Source organism: Panthera pardus, unplaced genomic scaffold (assembly GCF_024362965.1).
Source record: "Panthera pardus isolate Hobbes unplaced genomic scaffold, ASM2436296v1 HiC_scaffold_18, whole genome shotgun sequence".
Classification (NCBI taxonomy): domain Eukaryota; kingdom Metazoa; phylum Chordata; class Mammalia; order Carnivora; family Felidae; genus Panthera; species Panthera pardus.
Window position 1 is genome coordinate 20,060,480 of NW_026526743.1, and position 22,188 is coordinate 20,082,667.

Sequence of the window (22,188 nt, forward strand, 5' to 3'; positions counted from 1 at the left end):
GGCACCCCACCCGGGGCAGGCCCTCTGGGAAATCCGACTCCTGAGGTTTCTTATATTGATTTAGAGCAAGGGAAATGCAGAAGGCTCATCTTTGGAACAGCTTCAAGTATGTCTCTTTCTTTTCTCTGTTTTGCAAGAAAGAAATTTGATCCTTTACCTACCTTAGTCTACAGCATACTTTCCCATGGCCCCACCCCAAACACGACAGGGCTCAGAGGAGGCAGTTCTTGGAGCCCTGTCCCTGGTGGCAGGTGAAGGACATGGAAAAGTACTGCTCTGCAGTTAGCTTCTAGGGCCTAAGGGCCAACATGGCCACACGGGCCATGATGACCAGCTGGCCACAAAGACAAGGTCCATGTCGGTCCCCTCCCCCCACCTCCTTGCCCCGTAGTGCTGTTCCCATATTAGCCATTTCCAGAAGCGGTGGCTCCCAGCTGGGCCTTCTAAGAGGAGACAAGCCTAGGTGGCTCCAGGATTCTGAGGGAAGGAGGACTCCGGGCACGCAGCATAGACTCCCAAGCCTCTCATAGTGGCAACCAAGTATCTATACTGCAAGGCCCCCACAGGGACTGGCCTCTAGTCCCCGGGGATAGACTCTGTGGCCGGTCCTGGCTGCACCTGGTGAAGCAGGTGTGTCCCCCCTACCATCACGATCCTGCCCCAGAGAAAAACAGGCACCTGGGCCTCTATCACAGGAGGGCACTGGGGGGGCCTGGCCAACGGGTCTGCCGCTGACATGTAGGAGGCCGACGCCATGGCCTGCTGTGTGCCCAGCCATTTCTCCTCTGACTCATTCCCCTCCTCAAACACCCGGGGCTCATTCCTGCCTTGCAGTCTCCACACTGGCTCTTCCGCTGCTGGGACGTTCTTCCCCTAAACATCTGCACGGCTCACTCCCTCACCACTTTCGGGTCTTTGAACAAAAGTCACCTCCTCAGTGACATGTCTCCTGACCACCCCGTGAAGCGGCCAGCACCTCTCATTCCCTTTCCTGACACTACTCCTCTCCAACTTACTTACCGCCATGAGACCTACTGCAGTATTTTTCTTGCTTCTTTATTCATTGTCTCCTCTTTTAGAACATAACTTCCCTCAGGGCAAGAATCTCCATCTGTTTGCTCATGGTTTTATCCCCAGTTGCCCAATTAATGTTTATTCGAAGAACAAATTGATTTGTGGAGGAGACTAACGAACACCTTCATTATTGAGCTTAACATTACCCAATACCAACCTGTTTCACCTTTGAGCCCAGGGCCTTTTTGTACTTTATGACCAAAGGAATTTGGTCAATTTCTTCAATATTCCATAGTCTCATGGTCCTATCCTAAAACAAGTCAAACAGCAAAGCAGCGGTCACAAGATGGGCTCCTTCAGCTGGGAGGCCCCAGGAAGGCGCATCACAACCAGGTGAAGAATCCCACCCTGCAGAGAAGCAGAAGTAGGGTGACCAACTGTCCTGGTTTCTCTGGGACCATCCCACCTCTATGACCACAAGTCCCCAATCCCAGCAAACCCATCCCAGGGGGCAAAACGTCTCACTTTTCAGCAATGGCTGTGGAAGTTTGAGGGAAAAGGACAAAACCCATACTGTGGTCCCCAAAATAGGAGCTGAAAGCAAAACTATTTTTAATGCCAAATGGATACACATCCATAGGTAATCCATCTTCCATAGTTGCTGTCAGTTTTCCATGACGTGCAGTTCACGTTAAATTCCCAGTAATGGGTCATCCATTACCGTGATTCACTCCATGCAACGTGATTTAAGTATCCAACTTAACTGCATGCATCTAATTGTGTTAACAGTCTGCCTTTGATTTTACCTACGCAACTGTCGTGCTCTGTTTCAAGATATTGCTAGTAAAAATTTTTCACATTGTGAGTATTACGATCAGGTTTTCTAAGAGTTCAGATCACGAGAATGAGAATAATTACAAGGCCAGTGCCAACGTGACGCAGACCTCGCCAGAAGAGGAGGCTAAACGACTCTGTTTAATGATGGCTGGACAGACACATAAAACTAGATTGGGGGCAGAGGCGAGGTGGTAAATACCCAGAAGAAAGCACACTGCAGGATGTGAGGGAAAGACTTTGTTATTGGGTATGGGGAAGCAAATGCAGAAGTACATGTGGACACAAAGTCTCACAAGCCTGGGATGAGGTGGGCAGGTTCTAAATCACCAGTTTTTTCATATCCCAAAAAAGACACCAATGCAAAAGAAAATGAAATGTCAGGCAACCAGATTGGAAAAGAAGTAAAACTATCTCCATTTGAAGGTTACATAACCTTGTACATAGAAAACCTTCAAGAATCAACCAAAAAACTATTAGAACTAATAAATAAGTTCAGTAGGGCTGCCGAATACAAAATCAATACGCAAAAACCTATTGTATTTTTATATACTTGCAATGAACACTCTGAAAATGCAACTAAATAAACAATTCCATTTAGAATCAGATCAAAAAGAAGGAAATGTTTACTAATAATTTTAGCAAAGCGAGTGCAAAACTTATAGACCAGAAACAAAAATACTGTTGAAAGAAACTAAAGAAGGTGTAAATAAATAGAAAAATATCTCAGGTTCAATGGGTCAGAAAAAGGTAGTGTGGCACGGGCATAAAGATAGACACACTAAGTATAAGACCTCACATTTATGATCAATGGCCTTTTGGCTAGGGTGCCAAGAGCTAAAACGATGAAACTCTTAGAAGAAAACATAGGGGTAAATATTAGTGACAGAAGATAAGACAATGGTTTCTTAGATCTGATACCAAAAGCAGAGGCAACAAAATAAAAAAAAAAAAAACTGGACTTGATCAAAATTAAAAATTTGTGCTTTGACAAACACACATCAAAAAAGTGAAGACCTATAAATGGCCAATAGGCACATGAAAAGACGCTCAACATCATTAGTTATCAGGGAAATGCAAGTTGAAACTACAAGATACCACTTCACAACCATTAGGATGACCACAATCTAAAAAAGATAACAAGAAAACCCTGCCCACTGGGGAGGCTGTGGACAAATTGGAATCCTCCTGCACTGCTGGTAGGAAAATAAGAGGATTCAGCACTTGGAAAGCGGTCTGGCAGTTCCTGAAGTGAAAGTGATCAAACATACAGAGTTACCATTGTGACCCAGCAGCTCCACTCTGGGGTATAGGCCCAAAAGAATCAAACACGAGTGTTCCAACAAAAACTTGATCACGGACACTCATAGCAGTATTATTTACAATAGCCAAAAGGCAAAAAGAACCATTCCCATCAACTGATGAAATAAAATGTGATATATCCATATAATGGAATATGATTCAACAGTAAAAGGAAATTAAGTACGTACTTCTATATGTTACAACATGGATAAATCTTGAAAACGTTATGCGAAGTGAAACAAACCAGTCACAAAAGGCCATGTATTGTACGATTATATTTAAATGAAAGGTCCATAATAGCAACATTAGAAACAATAATAGAATAAATAAACAGTAAAACAAAAGTAGATTAGTGGTCCGAACTAACACAATGAGACCATAAAAGGAAATAAAAGGTATACAGATTGGGAAAGAAGAAATAAAACTGTGTTTGTTGGGGCGCCTGGGTGGCTCAGTTGGTTAGGCATCTGACTTCGGCTCAGGTCATGATCTCACGGTCCGTGGGTTCAAGCCCCATGTCGGGCTCTGTGCTGACAGCTCGGAGCCTGGAGCTCGCTTTGGAGTCTGTGTTTCCCTCTCTCTCTGACCCTTCCCAGCTCTGTCTCTCTCAAAAAAAAAAACAAAAAAAAAAAAAAAACCTGTGTTTGTTCACAGATGACATAATGGTCTATATAGAAAATCCAAAAGAATCAACAAAAGAATTCTTGGAATTAATAAGTGATCAAAACAGAGTTGCAGGATACAATGTTAATATACAAAAGTCAACTACTTTCCTATATACCAGCAATGAACAGCTGGAACCTTGAATTAAAAGCACACTACCATTATTAGCCACACCCCTCCACCAAATGAAATACTTACGTATATTTCTAACAAAATATGTATAAGATCTATGTGAGAAAAACTATGAAACCCTTCATGAATATGAAAATTCAATATTGCCAAGATGTCAGTTCTTCCCAATTTGATGCATATATTCAACGCAATCCCAATAAAAATCCCAGCAAGTTATTTTGTGGATATTGACACACTGATTGCCAAAGTTTTTATGAAGAGGCAAAAGATCCTCTTGGATTGTATTGTAGCCGATACAGTAACAAAGAGAGGGACAAAGTGGGAGGACAGACACTACCCAACTTCAAGTCTTACTGTAAAGCCACAGTTATCAAGACACCACGGTATTGGTGAGAGAATAGACAGACCATTGGAACCGAATGGAGACTGCAGAAATAGACCCACGTAAATGTAATCAACTGCTTAACAAAAAAGGAGAGGCAATGCAATGGAAAAAATGATAGTCTTTTCAACAAATTTGCTAGAACAACTGAGTGTCCACGTGCAAAAAAAAAAAAAAAATCTAGGCACAGACCTAACATTCTACTCAAAATGGATCACAGGCCTAAATGCAAATTGCTAAAACTCCTAGAGAATAACATAGGAAAAAAATCTAGATGACCTTGGGTTTAGCGATGACTTTTAGATATAACACCAAAGACATATCCATGAAAGAAATAATTGATAAGTTAAACTTCATTAAAATTACATTCTTCTGCTCTACAAAAGACACTGTCAAGAGAATATAAAGAGAAGCTATAGACTGAGAGATAATATTTGCAAAAGATATATCTGATAAAGGACTATTATTAAAAATCTACAAAGAACTCTTAAAACTTAACAATAAGAAAACAAAGAACCCAATTAAAAATGGACCAGAAAGGGGAGCCTGGGGTGGCTGAGTCAGTTAAGCGTCCAACTTCGGCTCAGGTCATGAACTTGCAGTTTGTGAGTTCGACCTGTGCACCAGGCTCTGTGCCGACAGCTCAGAGCCCGGAGCCTGCTTCGGATTCTGTGTCTCCCTCTCTCTCTGCCCCTCCCCCGCTCATACTCTATCTCTCAGAAATAAATAAACATTAAAATAAATAAATAATAAAAAAATTTTTTTAGAGACACCAGTATTCCTTGGAAAATAGTTGGTGAATTAATTTGGGGACACTGTTCAAATGAACATCCATTATCATATCATTCCTTTGATTGTTTTTATGAAACTGAGTGTGGTCAGCAGACCAATGCCCTCCCCACATCCTAAGCCCCAGAACCTATGAATGTGTTAGGTTATATACCAAAGAGGAATTAAGGTTGCAGATGGAATTAAGTGTGCTAATCAGCTGATCTTACAATAAACAGGGAGATTGTTGTGGGTTTCTCCAGGCGGGGTGGACGTAGTCACAAAGGTCCTTAAAAGTGTACAAAACAGTGAGAGGGATATGTGACTATGGAAGAAAGGAACAGAGAGATACAACCTTGTTGGCTTTCAAGATGGAAGAAGATGAACAAGCCAAGGAATGCTGGTGGCTTCTAGAAGCTGGAAAGGGTAAGGAAATGGATTGTTCCCTAGAGCCTCCAGAAAGGAAAACAGCCCTGTGAACACCTTGGTTTTCGCCCAGAGAGACCTTGTCATACTTCTGTCTCACAGAACTGTAAGGTATTAAATTTTTGTTGGGTAAGGGGTAAAGTGTATAGTGATTTATTATAGCAGCAATAAAAAACCAACACACTGAGTGATGTTACATGTCCTGATTCAGCGGTCGCAACTAAATGTCCTGTAGGAGATCAAAAGGGGAAAGCGTGGTCACGGCTGTGTTGGCCCCCTGCTGTGCGGAACTGTCACATTCCAACAACATCATACTTTCTACAGTATATCAAGCGATTTGTCAAATTCTGGAAACCTAGCTCTTAAATACTTTGATTCAAAAGTTGGAGTTTCAAATCACCTTCTTGATTTCTGTGAAGATTTTAATGAAAATCCAAAAACCAGGGGCACCTGGGTGGCTCAGTCAGTTAAGTGCCCAACTTCAGCTCAGGTCACGATCTTGCAGTTTGTGAGTTTGAGCCCCACTTCGGGCTCTGTGCTGACAGCTCAGAGCCTGGAGCCTGCTTCAGGTTCTGTGTCTCCCTCTCTCTCTACCCTACCCCACTCACACTCTGTCTCTCTCTCTCAACAATAAATAAACATTAAAAAAAATTTTTTTAAGAAATAAACATTGAAAAAAGTTAAGTCTTACATTTATGTATTTTAAGCATACACCATATAGCCTACAAAATTGAGGGACACCCGGGTGGCTCAGTTCATTAAACATCCAACTTCAGCTCAGGTCATGATCTCACCACAGTTCATGAGTTCGAGCCCCGCGTCAGGCTCTGCGCTGACAGCTCAGAGCCTGGAGCCTGCTTCAGGTTCTGTGTCTCCCTCTCGTTCTGTCCCTCCCCCGCTTGTGCTCTGTCTCTCTCCCTCTCTCAAAAATAAACAAACATTAAACAGAAATTTAAATATGCATCGAAGACTTCTTTTAAAGTCTAAATAAACTGTTGCATGATAAGACAGAAAGAAACAGCATAAAATATTTTTATATTTTTCTTCAACAGATTTGTTTAATTAATCCCACTATTAATTACTACTAATTGCTGCTGTTAAGTAGTCCAATGATTATTGTTTCAATAATAGCATTTACGTAACAGAGAAGGAAAAACACAGAATGAGACATAATTTCAAATAAGCATTCACTTTTCATACTTTGGTTTGCACTTTTACTTTTCTCCAGCTTTACTGAGATATAGTTGCCATAATCACTTCTCATATTTTCAGGTTAAAATAGTAACACGTAGGCACAGGTCTGGCAGCATCTGGGCTGGCTGGCTCTCTAACAAGGGAGCCTACTCACGGTTCGCAGAGTCTTGCCCACGGTCCCATAGACCTAGAAACCCCCAGACTAGAGAATGACATGGCTCTAATAAAGATCGGTGGGGGGCAAGTTGGGACGCCCACTTCTCCTGTACTCACACCTGAAGGACAGCCCTTGGGACGCCCTGGGCTAGCTCTTGTGTGCCATTGGCATGGGAACTCCAGGACATAGTGATGCAGAAAGGGAAGACCCACCCGGGACCTCAGGGTGGTCTCTGGGGCTCACCAACACAACGAGCTGACGCTTTCCCCTCCTAGGCCCCCTGCTGGCTCTGTCACTCACGGGTCTGGGCAGGCCCTTCCTCCAACAAAGCTCAGAGGTGGGTGGTTGCAGACACAGAAATACCTGGCGACTCCCCACAGGAGGACAAGAGGACATGCTTTCCTTGTTCCCAGCAGCTCCCTGGATGAGGGTGGCCTGGCTAGGTGCGGCCCTCACAGAGAGCCGGCCCAGGAATTTTGCTGGGCAATAACACTTCTGTTGACACAAATTCTTACAAGTGTGAGAGAAATTTTAAGTTACTCAAAGGCTGCCCATTTTTACCTTTGAAGAAGACAGGACCCGTTTCTTGTCATTGCTAATGGCAACATCTGTCACCCAGTCACTATGGCCCTGAAGAAAAAAAAATAGAATTTTAACAAGGAACTGGAGGAAAAACCTTGGGAAACACAACAAAAACAGAAAACACAAAGTTGGGACCCCAGAGATGCATACATTTAAGAGCAACTAACTGTGTTTCCCTGATGTCACCAATGCCATTTAAGGTGGAACAGAAAGTGCAAAGGTTGACGATGCATGCATACATTACAGCACTGTGTGCGCTGTTCAAATAGTACTCTGGAGTTTAGCAGGATGGAAAGAAAACGACTATATTCCCGGCTGGTCCCAGAGCACCTCTTGCAGGTTTTTGTTGGCATTCTTCGTTCCAGGAAATACCATTCCTACTGGAGGTCCTGTTGGTGAGGGGGCTTTTGCTTCAAGTGAGGTTTGCTTCAAACCTATCCACTGTGGCTCAGGCAATTAGGGGGTTATTTTCCTCAGGTAAAATGGAGCTCAGAGGAGATAAGTTCCATTGCCAGCTCAGACCCTGAATGATGTCAGGGCTCTGCATCAACATCTTTATCATTCTTTGGCCTTCCTCGTACACAAAGAGTGGAAGGGGAGGCAATATGGTATATGATGTATATGGTATATGGTAGGAGGAGAGAAAGCAAGAGAGAAATTAAATTCCTGTGCAGAACAAAAGGACAGGAGCTTAAGGGTGGGAAAAATAGAGAGAAAAGAAGAAGAGAGCAACCGGAAAGGGGACAAAGGGACTTTTGAACACAGGGATGTTCAACATTTGGTTCTAAGGTGTTTATTTGCTGTGATGTAAACTCCCTTTGCCTCCCCCAAAACCCTTGGAGAAGAGGACTGAAGACAGACCAGCTCTGGGAGCCTGAATGTTGTGATGATCCAGGGGACACATTTGAGCCACAGGGAACAGAGGGACCAAAAATCATGGATGCAAGCATTCACAGCCAAACCACGAGACCACAAGACCAGGGAGGATGTAGATATCTTGGGGTAGGAGGCACTGGGTACAGAGGCACTGCTGTAGCCAATCCTGGAACTACCTGACTCTGGATTCTTGCCATGTGGGACAATCCATCCCCTTACTATAGAGCCACTTTGAGTTGAGTCTCCTCTAACTTATAGGCAAAAGCACTCAGCCGATGCCACCATTTTGGGGTCCATTACTTTTTGTGTATGCTTTGTTATGGGACTCATCTTTCTGTAATGTCTGTGGTCCTTAGACACTTTTCCACCTCTGAGTTTTTGCATTTGCTCTCACATTTGCCTGGAATGCCCTTCCCCAAGATCCTCATCCACCTAGTCTTTCTTTGTCATCAAGTTCTCAGCTCATATGCCACCTTCTCCAAGAAGCCCTCCCACTGTGGATTACTCCTTGGGGTCTATTTCTATCACATCACCCTGTTGTGATTTCTCTCTTTCACTCATCACTGTCAATGATTTGTTTGTTGGTTTCTGGTCTGTTCTCCACAGAGGTGTCACCTCCAGTTGGGACAGCTTGGTCTGTCTCACCCACGGCTGTATTCCCAGCACCCAGCACCCGGCATGATCCTCTATCCGATGCTGACATTGGTACCTTCAAGGAGAGCTTCCGGTAGCCTTCTCCCACATCCCAGATAGCCACAGTCCTGTCGAGCCCTCCAGACACGAGAAAAGAGGCTACAACAAAAAATGACAACGTTTCAGGGGGTGGGTGGGGTCATCTTCCCCTGCCATCTGCTTCTTCCTTCAGGAGGCCAAAGTGGGAGGAAGCATTTGTGAAGTGCCACCATGGTTCACTCCAAGGACGCTCAAACCCCTTATTGGTGTGGCTCAATGTCTCCCAACCAGTTACAGCCAATTCTCATTATTCATGGCAATTATATTCTGTAGTCATCACAAACACTGAATTAGTTAACAGTGAACAATTTCTCCCGGGGAATATGCAGGGTTAGGTCCCTGTGAGCCTCTGGTCACAACATTTCATTAACTGATCAATATATAACCTTGTTTTATGTCTGTTTCTGTTTAAACACACTTTATTTGATACATATTGTTTATTCATTAAGGTTAAGTTCACGGCCATCAGTGCTACAGCTCATGCCTGAACGAAGCTTCTCTGATACTTGTGTTTTCCCTGTAAGGCACATTACCGCCTTCTTGCATTAGGAACACCAGACAGCAAGCACATCAGTATTGTGCTTGGGGGCTTTTTAAACAGCAAAGTCACACCAAAAAAAAAAAAAACGCCACAAAATGCAAAATACCTGGGCACTAAATGGACTACTTTACAATAAGACAGCTGAACTAAGAAGGCAGAGGGTCACCTTGTTCAACCTCAGCTGGGAATGTGTGCATAGGCTAACTCACACTTGTCACTGCTCTGTGCATGTCCATAGTCCACGTGGCATCGCAGAAGTGCCACAAGTATTGATTTGAGAGTTACAAAGAAATTTTACCCAATATGCTAATTCACAAACACGGAATGTGTGAATAGCGATGATGTAAGTCTGAACCCCCAAAACAAGGACGGAAGCTGGTAGGACACCTCTTAATGGGGTCTGACTCACACAGACACTGCTTGTGAAGAGGAAGAGTTGTTCAAAGGCACTCTAGCATCTCTCAAGCCAGGCCCTGATTGCTTCTGTACTGGCAGGGTGCCCCTGAAACACAGAATGAGCGCCACTCCCAAGAATGGAGGGGTCAAACATTTGGCTCCTGTGTGTCAAGAGTGGTCATTTCCCTCACTGAGGCTAGTGGCCTAAGGCTGCTTCCTGTCCTCACCCCTGTTTGCATCTATGCCCCTTCATTTGGCAACAACTCCCCAATTTCCCATGGGGAACACCCCTCACATACTCTTAGTCCCTCTGGTCAGGGGGTACTGACTTGAACCTGTAGCTCAAGGGGGTGGGGGTGGGCAAGTTACTCACACCTAGCCAATCAGAGCTTCTCAGCCCCTGCTGAAATGATTGGTTCAGAGATGAGTGTGTGTCCCAAGCTGAGCCAATGAGAGACTTTCCTGGGACTTGTGCTGGTACCATCTAAAAGAAGGATCTCTCTCTGGGGCACCTGGATGGCTCAGTCAGGTAAGCCTCCAGCTCTTGGTTTCAGCTTAGGTCTGGATCTCATGGGTTTGTGGGATCATGCCCTGCATCAGGCTCTGTGCTGACAGTGTGGAGCTTGCTTGAGATTTCAGTCTCTTCTCTCTCTCTGCCCCTCCCCAAACTCGTTCTCTCTCTCTCTCTCTCTCTCTCTCTCTCTCTCTCTCTCTCTCTCAATAAAGAAATAAACTTTAAAGAAGAAGAGGAGGAGAGGGAGAAGGAGAAGGAGGAAGAAGAAGAGGAGGAAGAATAAGGAGGAGAAGGGTCTCTCTTTCTCCAGGGTTGGCTCCCTGACAGCCTTGTCTGAGTGTCTGGACCCAGCCATGCCTACTCTTGGACTCTTGGGGGTTAATAAATATCTTTGGCAGCTAAGCCACATTAAGCTGAGTCTCTGTTACTTGCAAACTTGTATCTATGAATGTGCCTCTTGGCTTTTTTGTTCCCAGTGAAGATAAAACCACTTTCACCATTGGCATCGTGGGAAATTGCCTCTCTATACTAAGGAAAGTCCATGTGCACGGAACAGGAGGACATCTGCCCTAGCGCTCTGACAGGTGTGAAATCCTTCTATGTGTTAATTACTCACTGTCTCTGGCAAAGTGGCAGGAGCTCACAGAACCTTCATGGCCCTGCATCAGAGTCACACAGGCTCCGCAGTTTCGAAACTCCCCTGTATGGACATTCCATATTTTTAAGGTTTTATCCCAAGAGCTTGTACACAGGAAATGGCCACTGAAGGTGAAACAGCAGTTAGAGATTGCACTGGAATGTGCCCTGAAACACAGATGGAAGCGTGCACACATCAGCACTACACGCCTGGAGGATCTGAGGACGCACCTGAGGGGAGGGGCATTGGGGCTGCTCCCCGGTGACCTAACGGACCTCATTCCTTTGATCACTGCCTACCGTGGCCCGGATCTTAATTGCTCTAGGTCACGCTATTCCAGGACTTCTCAATCGTGGCGATACTGACATTTTGTGCTGGGTAGTTCTCTGTGACAGGGGGTTGTCCTGCACATTGTAGGATACCTAGCACCATCCCTGGACTCTACCCACTAGATGCCCTACACCCAACCTGTGACAACTAAAAATGTCTCCGGATGTCGGCAAATTGTCCACCGGGGGAGAAAATTGCGCCTGGTTGAGAACCACTGCACCACTTAGAGCTACCTGAGACTTGAGGAGAAGAGCATCTGAAAATCTGTTAGTGGTGGTTAATAGAAGAACAGCCCTTCAGGTTTGGGTCACACTTACCAGGTGGGTTTCTCCAGCCCACCCTCCACTTCCTTTTCTCCAAGACATGGAGGCTTGGCTCCTCTCCCTGGTCCTCCTCCCCCACCCCTCTCCTACCACTTCCTCCTTCCCTTCCCAACTACTCTATCTTTTTTCTCTCCCTCTCTCCTCATTTGTCTTCAGTATCATTAGAGCATATTTTAACGTTGTGCATTTAATTAATAAAGTTTTGAGTTATCCATTCTCAATTTTTATACGTCCTTTTTAAAAGGGGGGGGGGATCTGTCAGACTTTTGCTGTTTTTGTTGTCTTTGTGATCTTTTGTGTTGTATTTTCCCCATGAATCTCACCTTCTGTTATAAACAGAGTTTTCAAGAGAACCTGTAAACATAAACAAGCATCTCTGAGTAGCCTGGATTATAAAATCCAGGAAAGCTTGGACAAAACTCTTTTCTAGAGCTCAGGTCAGAGTTTTGGACTGTATTTCAGTTCTTTGTAATGCACAGACCGAGTAAGATCAAAGGAGAAGAAATATTAACTCCTTAGAGGTGTCCAGGGTAAAACGTTCCAAATCCCTGTGGCTGTCAGGCTAAGAATCATCCCAGCATATACTGGAGATGGATAAAAAGCCTTCCCCACAATCCAGACACTGTTGTTGGGATTTAAACCAAGGCTATCTCTATTTTCCAGGATGGGGCTCTCATTTCCAATAAATTCCACTTCTCATAAAAGATCGTTGCACTTTGGGGCCCCTGGATGGCTCATTGAGCTCACTCGTTGAGCGTCCGACTTCAGCTCAGGTCATGAACTTAGGGTTCGTGAGTTCGAGCCCCACATCGGGCTCTGTACTGACAGCTCGGAGCCCTGGAGCCTGCTTCGGATTCTGTGTCTCCCTCTCCCTCTGTTCCTCCCCTGCTCTCACTCTGTCTCTCTGTCTCTCAAAAATAAATAAAGATTAAAAAATTTAAAAAAAAGAAAATATCATTGCACTTAGTACAAAAGTTTGGGGAAAGTGCTTGTATTGCACTTGTTTCTGGACAAGATGGAATCAATGCACTTCTTCCTATTCCTTCTGCTAAGTACACCTAACAATCTGGGCATTTGTAAAGCAAACGGAAGACTAGGAAAGATGGAGACAAGTAGGCAGGCCAGCATGACATCTTGGGACCCAAGAATGACATATATATCCTATATATGAATGACATATTCATATATCCTGGACTGAATACTGGAAAAGCTTGTAACCCAAAAAACAATGGGGACCATTAAAAGGAGCTCGAGAAAAGTCTGTTCTCCATAGCCAAAGGGATAGCCTAGCTAGACAGAAAACTTTTAGGCACTACCCACCTTCCTCTAGCCAAACATTCAGGATTTTATGATCCAGACTACCCAGAGATGCGTGTTTATGTTTATGCATCTCATCCCCACCCCTGTCAGCAAGGGCCCAAAAGGGACCTTGACTGCAACACTTTCCAGACTGTACTGAGGTGGCCTGTTAGAACAAGATTCTAAGACTGAGAGTTTCCTAATATAATTAATACACAACAAAATGTTGTGTACACAAAATGTACACAACACAACACAACAGAAATCACTCATCATACTAAGAGCCAGAAAAATCTCCCTGTGAATGAGAAGATTAATCAACAGATGCTCAACACTGAGATGACACAGATATTACAATTATCTGACAGGTATTTTTAAGCAGCCACCATAACAATGCTGTGATGGACAATTATGATCATGCTCAAAACAAATGAAAAGATGGAAAGTCTCAGCAAAGAAATAGAAGATGTGACAAAGAACCAAATGAAAATTTTAGAACTGAAAAATACGATAACCAAAATTAAATCAGTGAAAAAAACAGAGAAAAGAATCAGTGAATATGAAAACAGAATATAAATTAGCCAGTTCAAAAAATAATTGACAGAAAAAAAAACAGCCTGAGAGACCTGTGGGACTATAACAAAAGATCTGAAATTTGTGTCCTTGGAGTCCCAGAGGGAAAGGAGAAAACAGTAGCGCTGAAAAAGTAATCAAAGAGACTATGTCTGGGGGCACTTGGGTGGCTCAGTCAGTTAAGTATCCAACTCTTGATTTTGGCTCAGGTCATGATTTCAAGGTTCGTAGGTTCAAACCCTGTATTGGGCTCTGTGCTGACAGTGTGGAGCCTGCTTAGGACTCTCTCTCTCTCTCTCTCTCTCTCTCTCTCTCTTCCCCTCCCTTGTGCTCTTTCTCTCAAACATACATACATACACACATAAAAATAAATTAAAAAGTAAGTAAATAAATAAAAACATTTTAAAAAAGAGATTATGTCTGAAATTTTACCAATTTGGCAAAAGACATAAATCTTCAGATTCAAAAAGCTAAGTGAAACTCAAGTGGGATGAACCCCAAAAAATCTACACCCTGACACATCATAATTAAACTTCTAGTGCAAACCTTGATCTAGGGGTCCTGAGTTCGAGCCCCACACTGGGAGTAGGGATTACTTTAAAAATATTGAATTAAAGAGGCAACTGGGTGTCTCAGTCAGTTAAGTGTCCAACTCTTGGTTTCAGTTCAAGTCATGATTTCACCTTGCAGAGCCTTCTTGAGATACTCTCTCTCTCTCTCGTCCCCTTCTCCCTTTCAAAATAATAAACTTTAAAAATTAAACTAAATAAACACATCATTAAACTTTTGAAAACTTAAGACAAAGAAAAAAAATCTTGAAATTAGCAAGAGAGAAATGGCATCTTACCTATAGGAGAAAAACAATTTGAATGGCAGTAGATTCTTCATCAGAAACCATGAAGATCAGAAGAAAGTGACATGACAGATTTCAAATAAATGGGAAAAAAAATGTCAACCCTGATTTTTATATCCAGCAAAAATATCCTTTAAGAATGAAAGGGGAATCAAGACATTTTCAGATTAAGGAGAACTAAGATAATTTGTTGCCCTCAGAAGTATTCTAAAAGAATAGCTGAAAGGAATTTTTTTAAACAGAAAGGAAATGGGAAAAGAAGGAAACTTGGACCATCAGAAAAGAGGACGGAACATGGTAGGCAAAAGTATGGATAAATACAATAGACTGCTCTTCTCTCTGGAGTTTTCTTAATTATGTTTGACATTTGAAGCCAAAAAAATATCACTTATTTATACTTACGCCCTGTAAGTTTCCAAATAGGTTGAGACTGAATTTTTAAAATCCTTTAGCAAGACCAGCTAAGATAATTTGCAGGACCCAGTGCATGATTAAAATGCAAGGTCCCAGTTTCTCCAAAAGCTATAGATAGTATTACCATAGATCCAGAAAGCCCACTCCTAGGTATATAGCCAAAAGAACTGAAAGCAGGGACTTGAACAGATATCCATCTGCTAATGTCCATGACAGCACTATTCACAATAGCCAAAAGATAGAAGCAACTCAAGTGTCCCTCATAAACAAAATGTGGTACATACAAATAATGAAATATTGTTCTGTCATGAAAAAGGAATGGAGTTCTAATACATGCTACATGGGTGAATTTTACAAACAGGATGCTACGTGAAAGAAGGCAGACACAAAAGGTCAAGTAATGTATGATTGCATTTGTATGGAACATCCAGTACAGACAGATTCACAGAGCAGAAAGTAGAATACAGGTTGCCAGGGGCTGGGGTTGGAGGGAGTGGGGAATTATGGTTTAACGGACACGGGGTTCCTGTTTGGGTCATGAAAGGTAATGAAAGACAGTGGGGATGATTGCACAATATTGTAAATGTAATGAATGCCAGTGATTAACTTTAAATGGTTAAAATGAAAATTTTACTTTATGTGTAGTTTACCACAACTTAAAAGATAACAATGCGATAGCCTCCAAACCACTGTTCGCTTGAAATGGGTGAATTCTCTGCTGTGTGAATTCTATCTCAGTGAAGCTGTCAAGAGAGAAAGACAGGCAGGAAGGAAGGAAAGGGAAAAGTGATGGCTTCTGGGGAAACTGAATGGTTACAAGACAGGTAGGAGAGATTTTTCACTATATATCCTTTTGTTCCTTTTAAATTTTGTACTGTGTTGCATATTTTACATCTTCAAAAAGTAAATTACATATTTTTGAAATAAAAACATGCAAGTTCCCTTGTTCAAAAACTAAGAATTTAAGGACGTTGACAGCAGAGCATTAAATCAAGTGTGGGGCCCTCTGTGGGGCCCTGTGTAACTTCAGAGGCTGCAGCCCTGTCACTTGTCACCAAGAATCTTTGCCTTTATATTTTCTTGCTAAAAACTATTTCCAAAAAAAAAAAAATCACATATTTGGGTTGATCAAAAATACCAATAGGGTGCCTGGGTGGCTCAGTCAGCTAAGCGTCCAACTTCAGCTCAGGTCATGATCTCACAGTCCATGAGTTTGAGCCCTGCGTCGGGCTCTGTGCTGACAGCTCAGAGCCTGGAGCCTACTTCGGATTCTGTCTGTCTGTCTGTCTCTCTGTCTCTCTCTCTCTCTCTCTCTGCCCCTCCCCCGCTCACACTCTGTCTCTCACTCTCAAAATGAATAAATGTTTTTTTTAATTAAAAAAAAATTTTAATACCAATAGAGGGGTGCCTGGGTGGTTCAGCAGGGTAAGCATCTGACTCTTGGTTTTAGTTCAAATCATGATCTCACAGTTCGCAGGTTCGAGCCCCGCATCAGGCTCTGGGGTAACAGCATGGAGCCTGCTTGGGACTCTCTCCCTCTCTCTCTGCTCCTTCCCTGCTCTCTCTGTCTCTCTCTCACTCGCTCGCTCTCTCTCTCCCTTTCTCTCGAAATAAATAAATAAACCTAAAAAAATACCAATAAACATTTTGCTTGTTTCCCTTTCCACCTCCATGGGGAAAACAGAACAGCGTGGACTATGACACTTGCCCATAGCTGGAACTGCGGCCACCTCTGCTGTCTGCACCCCATCCCCCACTGGGCTAAGGAGGCGTTCCACAGCACCCCCACCCAGGTTTCCACAAGAGTCACTCTCAGTAACAGCACGTGTTGAGCACCCATCGTGTGGCCTGAGCTAAGGATCTCACTCAGATGTCACCTCTGCTCGGTTTGCAGGTGAGGAAACTAAGGTCCAAGGTCACACAGGATATGAACCTGCACACTCTTTTTTTTTTTAATTTTTTAATGTTTTTATTCATTTTTGAGAGACAGAGAGAGACAGCACTAGCACGGGAGGGGCAGAGAGAGACAAGAATCTGAAGCAGGCTCCAGGCTCTGAGCTGTCAGCACAAAGCCCAACGTGGGGCTTGAACCCATGAACCATGAGATCATGACCTGAGCCAAAGCTGGACGCTTAACCGACTGAGCCATCCAGACATCCCTGAACCTGCACACTCTTGACCCCTGGCCAGACACCCATGGGACAGCCTGGCCCAGTCCAGCAAGGCTCCTGATTGAGCAGAGCAGACAGGGTGACGGGGCACATACACATTCTGGGATCCTGACTCCAGGGCCTGTTGGAGAGGACTGGCCCCCCGCCTGGTGGTGGCCACCTGACAGGTAACCCTTGCAGCCCTAGATTATCAGATCTTCCCATTTCACAGGAGACACTGGAAATTCACATTTAGGAGGGAGGTGGGGAGGCTCTGCACAATGTTTTCCAGCGTTGGCTCACATGGAAACAAACGCACCTGAGGCCTGTCCCTGCCCAGAAGCCACAGCTAGTGGTGTCCCCCCGCCCACCTCCCTCCTTCACTTTCTCCATCTCCAGCCTCCTCCGAGCACCTGTGACCAAGCTGGGGATGCCCCATGTGGATGTCAGCTCACAGCTGAAGGTGTGCGGGCCAAATCCAGGAGGGTCTGAACGGGGACTCCAGCCCACCTCTCTGCTGTAGGATGGGGCCCCCCCTCACTTGGTGATGGTGAGCAGCGTGGCTTGGGATGTGATATCCCAGATCTTGATGCTTTTGTCCAATGAGACGGAAGCCACCTTCTGGCTGTCGGGGTCAAAGCAGCATGCCGTGAGAGACCGGCTGTGATGATCTGAGGCACAGGGAAAGCGATTCATCACTTGACATTCCACATTCCAGGCCACGAGCTCCACGTGGCCCAGAAGCTCACACTACTCCCCCAGACTGAGACAGTACTACAGAAACACGAATCCCAGTTTTACGAGGGACTCCTCACTTGCACAGACATTTCCCAGGCGCCTACTGTGTGCCAGGCTGAGAAGAAGAAGCACGAACAGAGCTCCCGGTCTGATGGAGAGACGCCCTGTGCAAGCTACAACCCACAGGTGTCAGGGGCCACGAGTGGTCATGGTTCCTGGCCAACAGATGGCTGGCCCAGCCCTGACAGGTCGAGGAGGGGCGCTAAAAGTTAGCAGGGGAAACAGAATAGGAAGAGGGCTCCCAGCAGAAGGAACACGTGCACAGGCCTGGAGGTTGGACAGAGCGTGGAAAAGTGTGGGGTGCAACTAGAACCTAGAGGGGGAGGATGGGTAGAGTATGAGGGGACACAGGAGAGGGGAGGGGCAAGCCATGGGGACGTGCACACGCCACAGATCTGTGCTGATAAACATAAACACAAGGTGCACATGGGAAGTAGGATTGGGGTGTGCACACACACATGCCCACACACACTCACAGAGGTCGGGAAGGCCACCCAGTAACATGTTGTTCATAATAGACACCCCCACGGAGGAGACAGGACACACACAGCAGCCTTGTGCTTTTTACTTTACATACTTACCAAATGTTTTACAACGATTGCATATTTTTTAATGTTTTATTTTGAGATAACTGTCAACTTGCATGCCCTTGTGAGGAATAACACTGAGAGAGTCTATGTGCCTGTCACCCAGTTTCCCCCGATAGAAACACCTTGCATAACTATCATACAGTATCACAACCAGAAAATTGACATCTGATGATTATTATCTTTATATATATATTTATTTTAAGTTTATTTATTTTGAGAGAGAGAACACAGGGGAGAGGGGGGAGAGAAAGAGAGAGAGAGAGAGAGAGAGAGAGAGAGAACCCCAAGCAGGCTCCGTGCTGTCAGCCCCATGCCAGTCTCAGGGCTTGATCTCACAAAGCGTGAGATCACGACCTGAGCCGAAATCAATCGACTGAGCCTTCCAGGTGCCCCTTTCATCTTTATATTTTAAAAATACATATAAAAATACTATAAAGCCTGAGCCTCCGCTCAGTAAAAGATTGGGCTTTAAACGTCTGCATGACATTGAAACAGAACACTTTTTCACTTATTACAAACAGGGTTAATCATAAAAGCCTTAACCGATGATGGTTTTAGCTGCTGGTGTTCTATCAATGAGTGTCTATCTGTAATGATGCCGCTCATTACAGCTTCACCAAATAAGGCAATCAAAAGTCACTGTCAGTTAAGTGACAAGCAGTTGTTACCATCGCAGACAGAACAGAGCAGGGAGCCCATGCAAACTCACTTTTGATGTGTGACACAGTGGTGGCGTTTTCCGCATCTGTTATACAGATTCCGCGATCCACGTCCAAGGCTGAGACCACGTATTTGCCATCAGGAGAAAGTTTACAGGAGGCTATGAAGGTTTCATGATTGATCTTCCACTGAATAAGGCAACAATCAAAAGGTTGTTCTCTCTCTAGCCCAGCTGTCCAGTAGAACTTTCTGTGATGACAGAAATGTTCCATCTAGGTACTATCCAATATACTAGCCTCTGGCCACATGTGGCCGTTGAGTTCTTGTAATGGGCTAGAGCAGGTAAGGAACTGAATTTTTAAGTTCGTTTAGTTTTAACTAATTAAATTAATAAATGCAATTCATTAAGCTGTCTCCAGGACAGATGGACAAGGACAGGTAGAGCGGCTAATGGAACTGGCAGCAAGGTTCTAGTAATGACCAACTTCACTCCTGTTCAGTTTGGTAAACAAGTGTTTATTAAGTATCTGCCATGTGCCCAGCACTGTGGACAAGACACTGCAGCCCAGTCCCTTGGGCATCTCACAATCCCTTGAGACAGGCTGGCACCAAACCCCAACAAGGGGACACTGAGCTGCTCCGCATTCTAGGAAAGGAGGATCTCTCTGTAGGTTATAAATTATGGTATTGCCATTGTGACAGCTTTAAAATATGCCCGCAAATCCTTTGACAGTCCTCCCTCCAAAAGGTGCAGCCTAATTCCCCACCCCTTGTGTATGGGCTGGACTTGGTGACTCACTTCTAATGAATAGAATATGGCAGAAGTGACAGCATGTGACTAGGTCATAAAAGAAACCATAGCTTCCTCCTTGCTCTCTCTTGGATCACTTACTCTGAGGGAGTAAACTCAAGCAGCCCTATGGAGACACCCAAGTGGAGAGCAACTGAGGGCTCCTGCCAAAAGCCATGTGGGTGCACCATCTTGGAAGATGAGCCCCAGTTGAGCCTTCAGATGACCTTAACCCCAGATGACATCTTAACTGTGACCTCACAAGAAACTTGAACCGGGGTCCCTTGGTGGCTCAGTTGGTTAAGCGTCCGACTCTTGGTTTTGGCTCAGGTCATGATCTCATGGTTCATGAGTTGGAGCCCCACATTGGGCTCTGTGCTGACAGCATGGAGCCTGCCTGGGATTCTCTCTCTCCCTCCCTCTCTGCCCCTCCTCTGCTCTCTCTCTCAAAATAAATAAACTTAAAAGAATTTTTTTTTTTAAATAAGAAACTTGAACCAGAACCACCCAGCTAAGTGGCTCCTAGATTTCTGACTGTCAGAAACCACGCGATAATAAGTGTTTGTTGTTTCAAGCTGTTAAGTTTTGGCCTAATCTGTCAAGCGGTGGTGGATAACTAATTCAGCTCTGTAGTTGGCAAGTGGCATGGATCATTGTGCAACAAAAATAAATAAAAGTACTGTAAAGAAGTTTAAAGAAGAAAAAGAAAAGCATCTCAAATAGAAAAACTGGCTAGAGACAAGAGCAGGAAATTTACAAGAGAAGAAATAAACATTTGGAAAAATGCTCAAAGTCAAGAGTAATCAATGTTCGTCTCATTTTTCATCTACCCAAACTGGCTAAAAAAAATTTTTTTTTAAATCATGATATCTGGCATGAAGAGGGTGAGCTCTCTTCCAGTGCCTTGGATATGAGTTGGCACAGATGTCTAGATAACAATTTTTAAAACGGCATGTTTCTATATCAAATTAGCAGTCAAATCCAGCTCTATTTCCTTAAAAATATTGGATCCTAGGTATCAAAAGTTACATGCAAAGTTTCCTCATTGTAGCATTGCTCATGATAGGGAAACGTGAAAACAGCCCCAGTGTCCCATAACGGGATGGTGAAACACAGCCTGACTTATCCATACCACGGAATCCATGCATCCATTACGAAGGATGACATTGATATATACTTACTTACCCATTTGTTTTTAAGTGGTGAAAAAAAAAAAAGTCAAGATCCAGAAGTATGCACAGGATCATGCCATGTTGTTAACAACATATTTGCCTGTGTTCATATGGAAATGTACGCAGACACAGGAAAAGGGATGCCAAGTTATTAACTATCACCTCTGGGGTTTTTACAGTGAAATAAACTGATCTTTGCACTAAGAAGAAAAGAGGAGCAAAGGGGAGCATTCAGGAGCTCCCTGGGGAGCCCCTTGGGCAGGGCCAGGGCTGCCTGGGCACCAGACAGAGAGAGAGGGAGTCTCAGGCTGGTTTGGATGGATGGATGGATGGATGGATGGATGGATAGATGGTGGCCCCTCCAGGATGGGGAGAGGACGCTCCCCTGGACACTCGTGGCCTTTGTCCCATGGCCTCAGCTCTGCTTCCCGCCCCATCAAATCCCAACACCCCGCAGAGGAGGGTCTCTTTTCCCATGCAGTTCCCTCAGCCTTGAATTCGATGGTCCTTTCTCCCCAACCGCGAGTGACCCTTGCTTCTTTTGGATATCCAAACTCTTCCCATCCCTCCAGCAAAAGCACCAAGAAGCTTTCCTTCCTGGACACCCACCCGCCATCATCTGGTGTCCCTGAGACAACCTCCTTTTCTGAAAGACTGCTTTCCCTTCCCACCCCAGGCCCAGCCCAAGGCCCCCAAAGCCCAGTCAAGACCCCGTGCTGCCACGCTGGGTGGGGCACACTCACCAGCAGCTTGCCTGTCTCAAGGTCCCAAGCCCTCACTGCTTTGTCATAGGACGCTGCAATAATTCTGCCAAGAAAATGACGCAGACAGTTATGGCTACAGGTTCTATGGAAAAAAAAAAAAAAACCACCTGGAAATTTCTTCATAGAAAATTTCTATAACTTAGGACCAAGGTTGCAAGTAATACCTGAATCTTTCTCGAGACGCTCCCAGCCCCCTCCATGAGCCTCACTGAAAACAGACAGACCCTAACACCGAGGCATTACCGCATGCCCTTCCTGAATCCCTCAGCCACCCAGATGTGTTCTTTCATATTTAGGGCATTAAAGGGACCGTGTCTTCTCT

General features: G+C 44.4%; 1 protein-coding gene across 1 annotated transcript in view; it reads right to left on the bottom strand.

Annotated features, from left to right (window-relative positions):
- The window catches only part of WDR88 (WD repeat domain 88), a 46,597-nt gene that overhangs the window by 1,980 nt on the left and 22,429 nt on the right, over positions 1–22,188 (bottom strand). The window contains exons 4-10 of the mRNA XM_019423363.2: positions 21,846–21,909; positions 19,190–19,328; positions 17,634–17,763; positions 11,130–11,317; positions 9,040–9,122; positions 7,434–7,502; positions 1,232–1,324 (exon numbers count right to left, since the gene is read on the bottom strand). Of these exons, the coding sequence (XP_019278908.1) occupies positions 1,232–1,324; positions 7,434–7,502; positions 9,040–9,122; positions 11,130–11,317; positions 17,634–17,763; positions 19,190–19,328; positions 21,846–21,909 (766 nt within the window). The remainder of the gene's footprint in view (positions 1–1,231; positions 1,325–7,433; positions 7,503–9,039; positions 9,123–11,129; positions 11,318–17,633; positions 17,764–19,189; positions 19,329–21,845; positions 21,910–22,188) is intronic.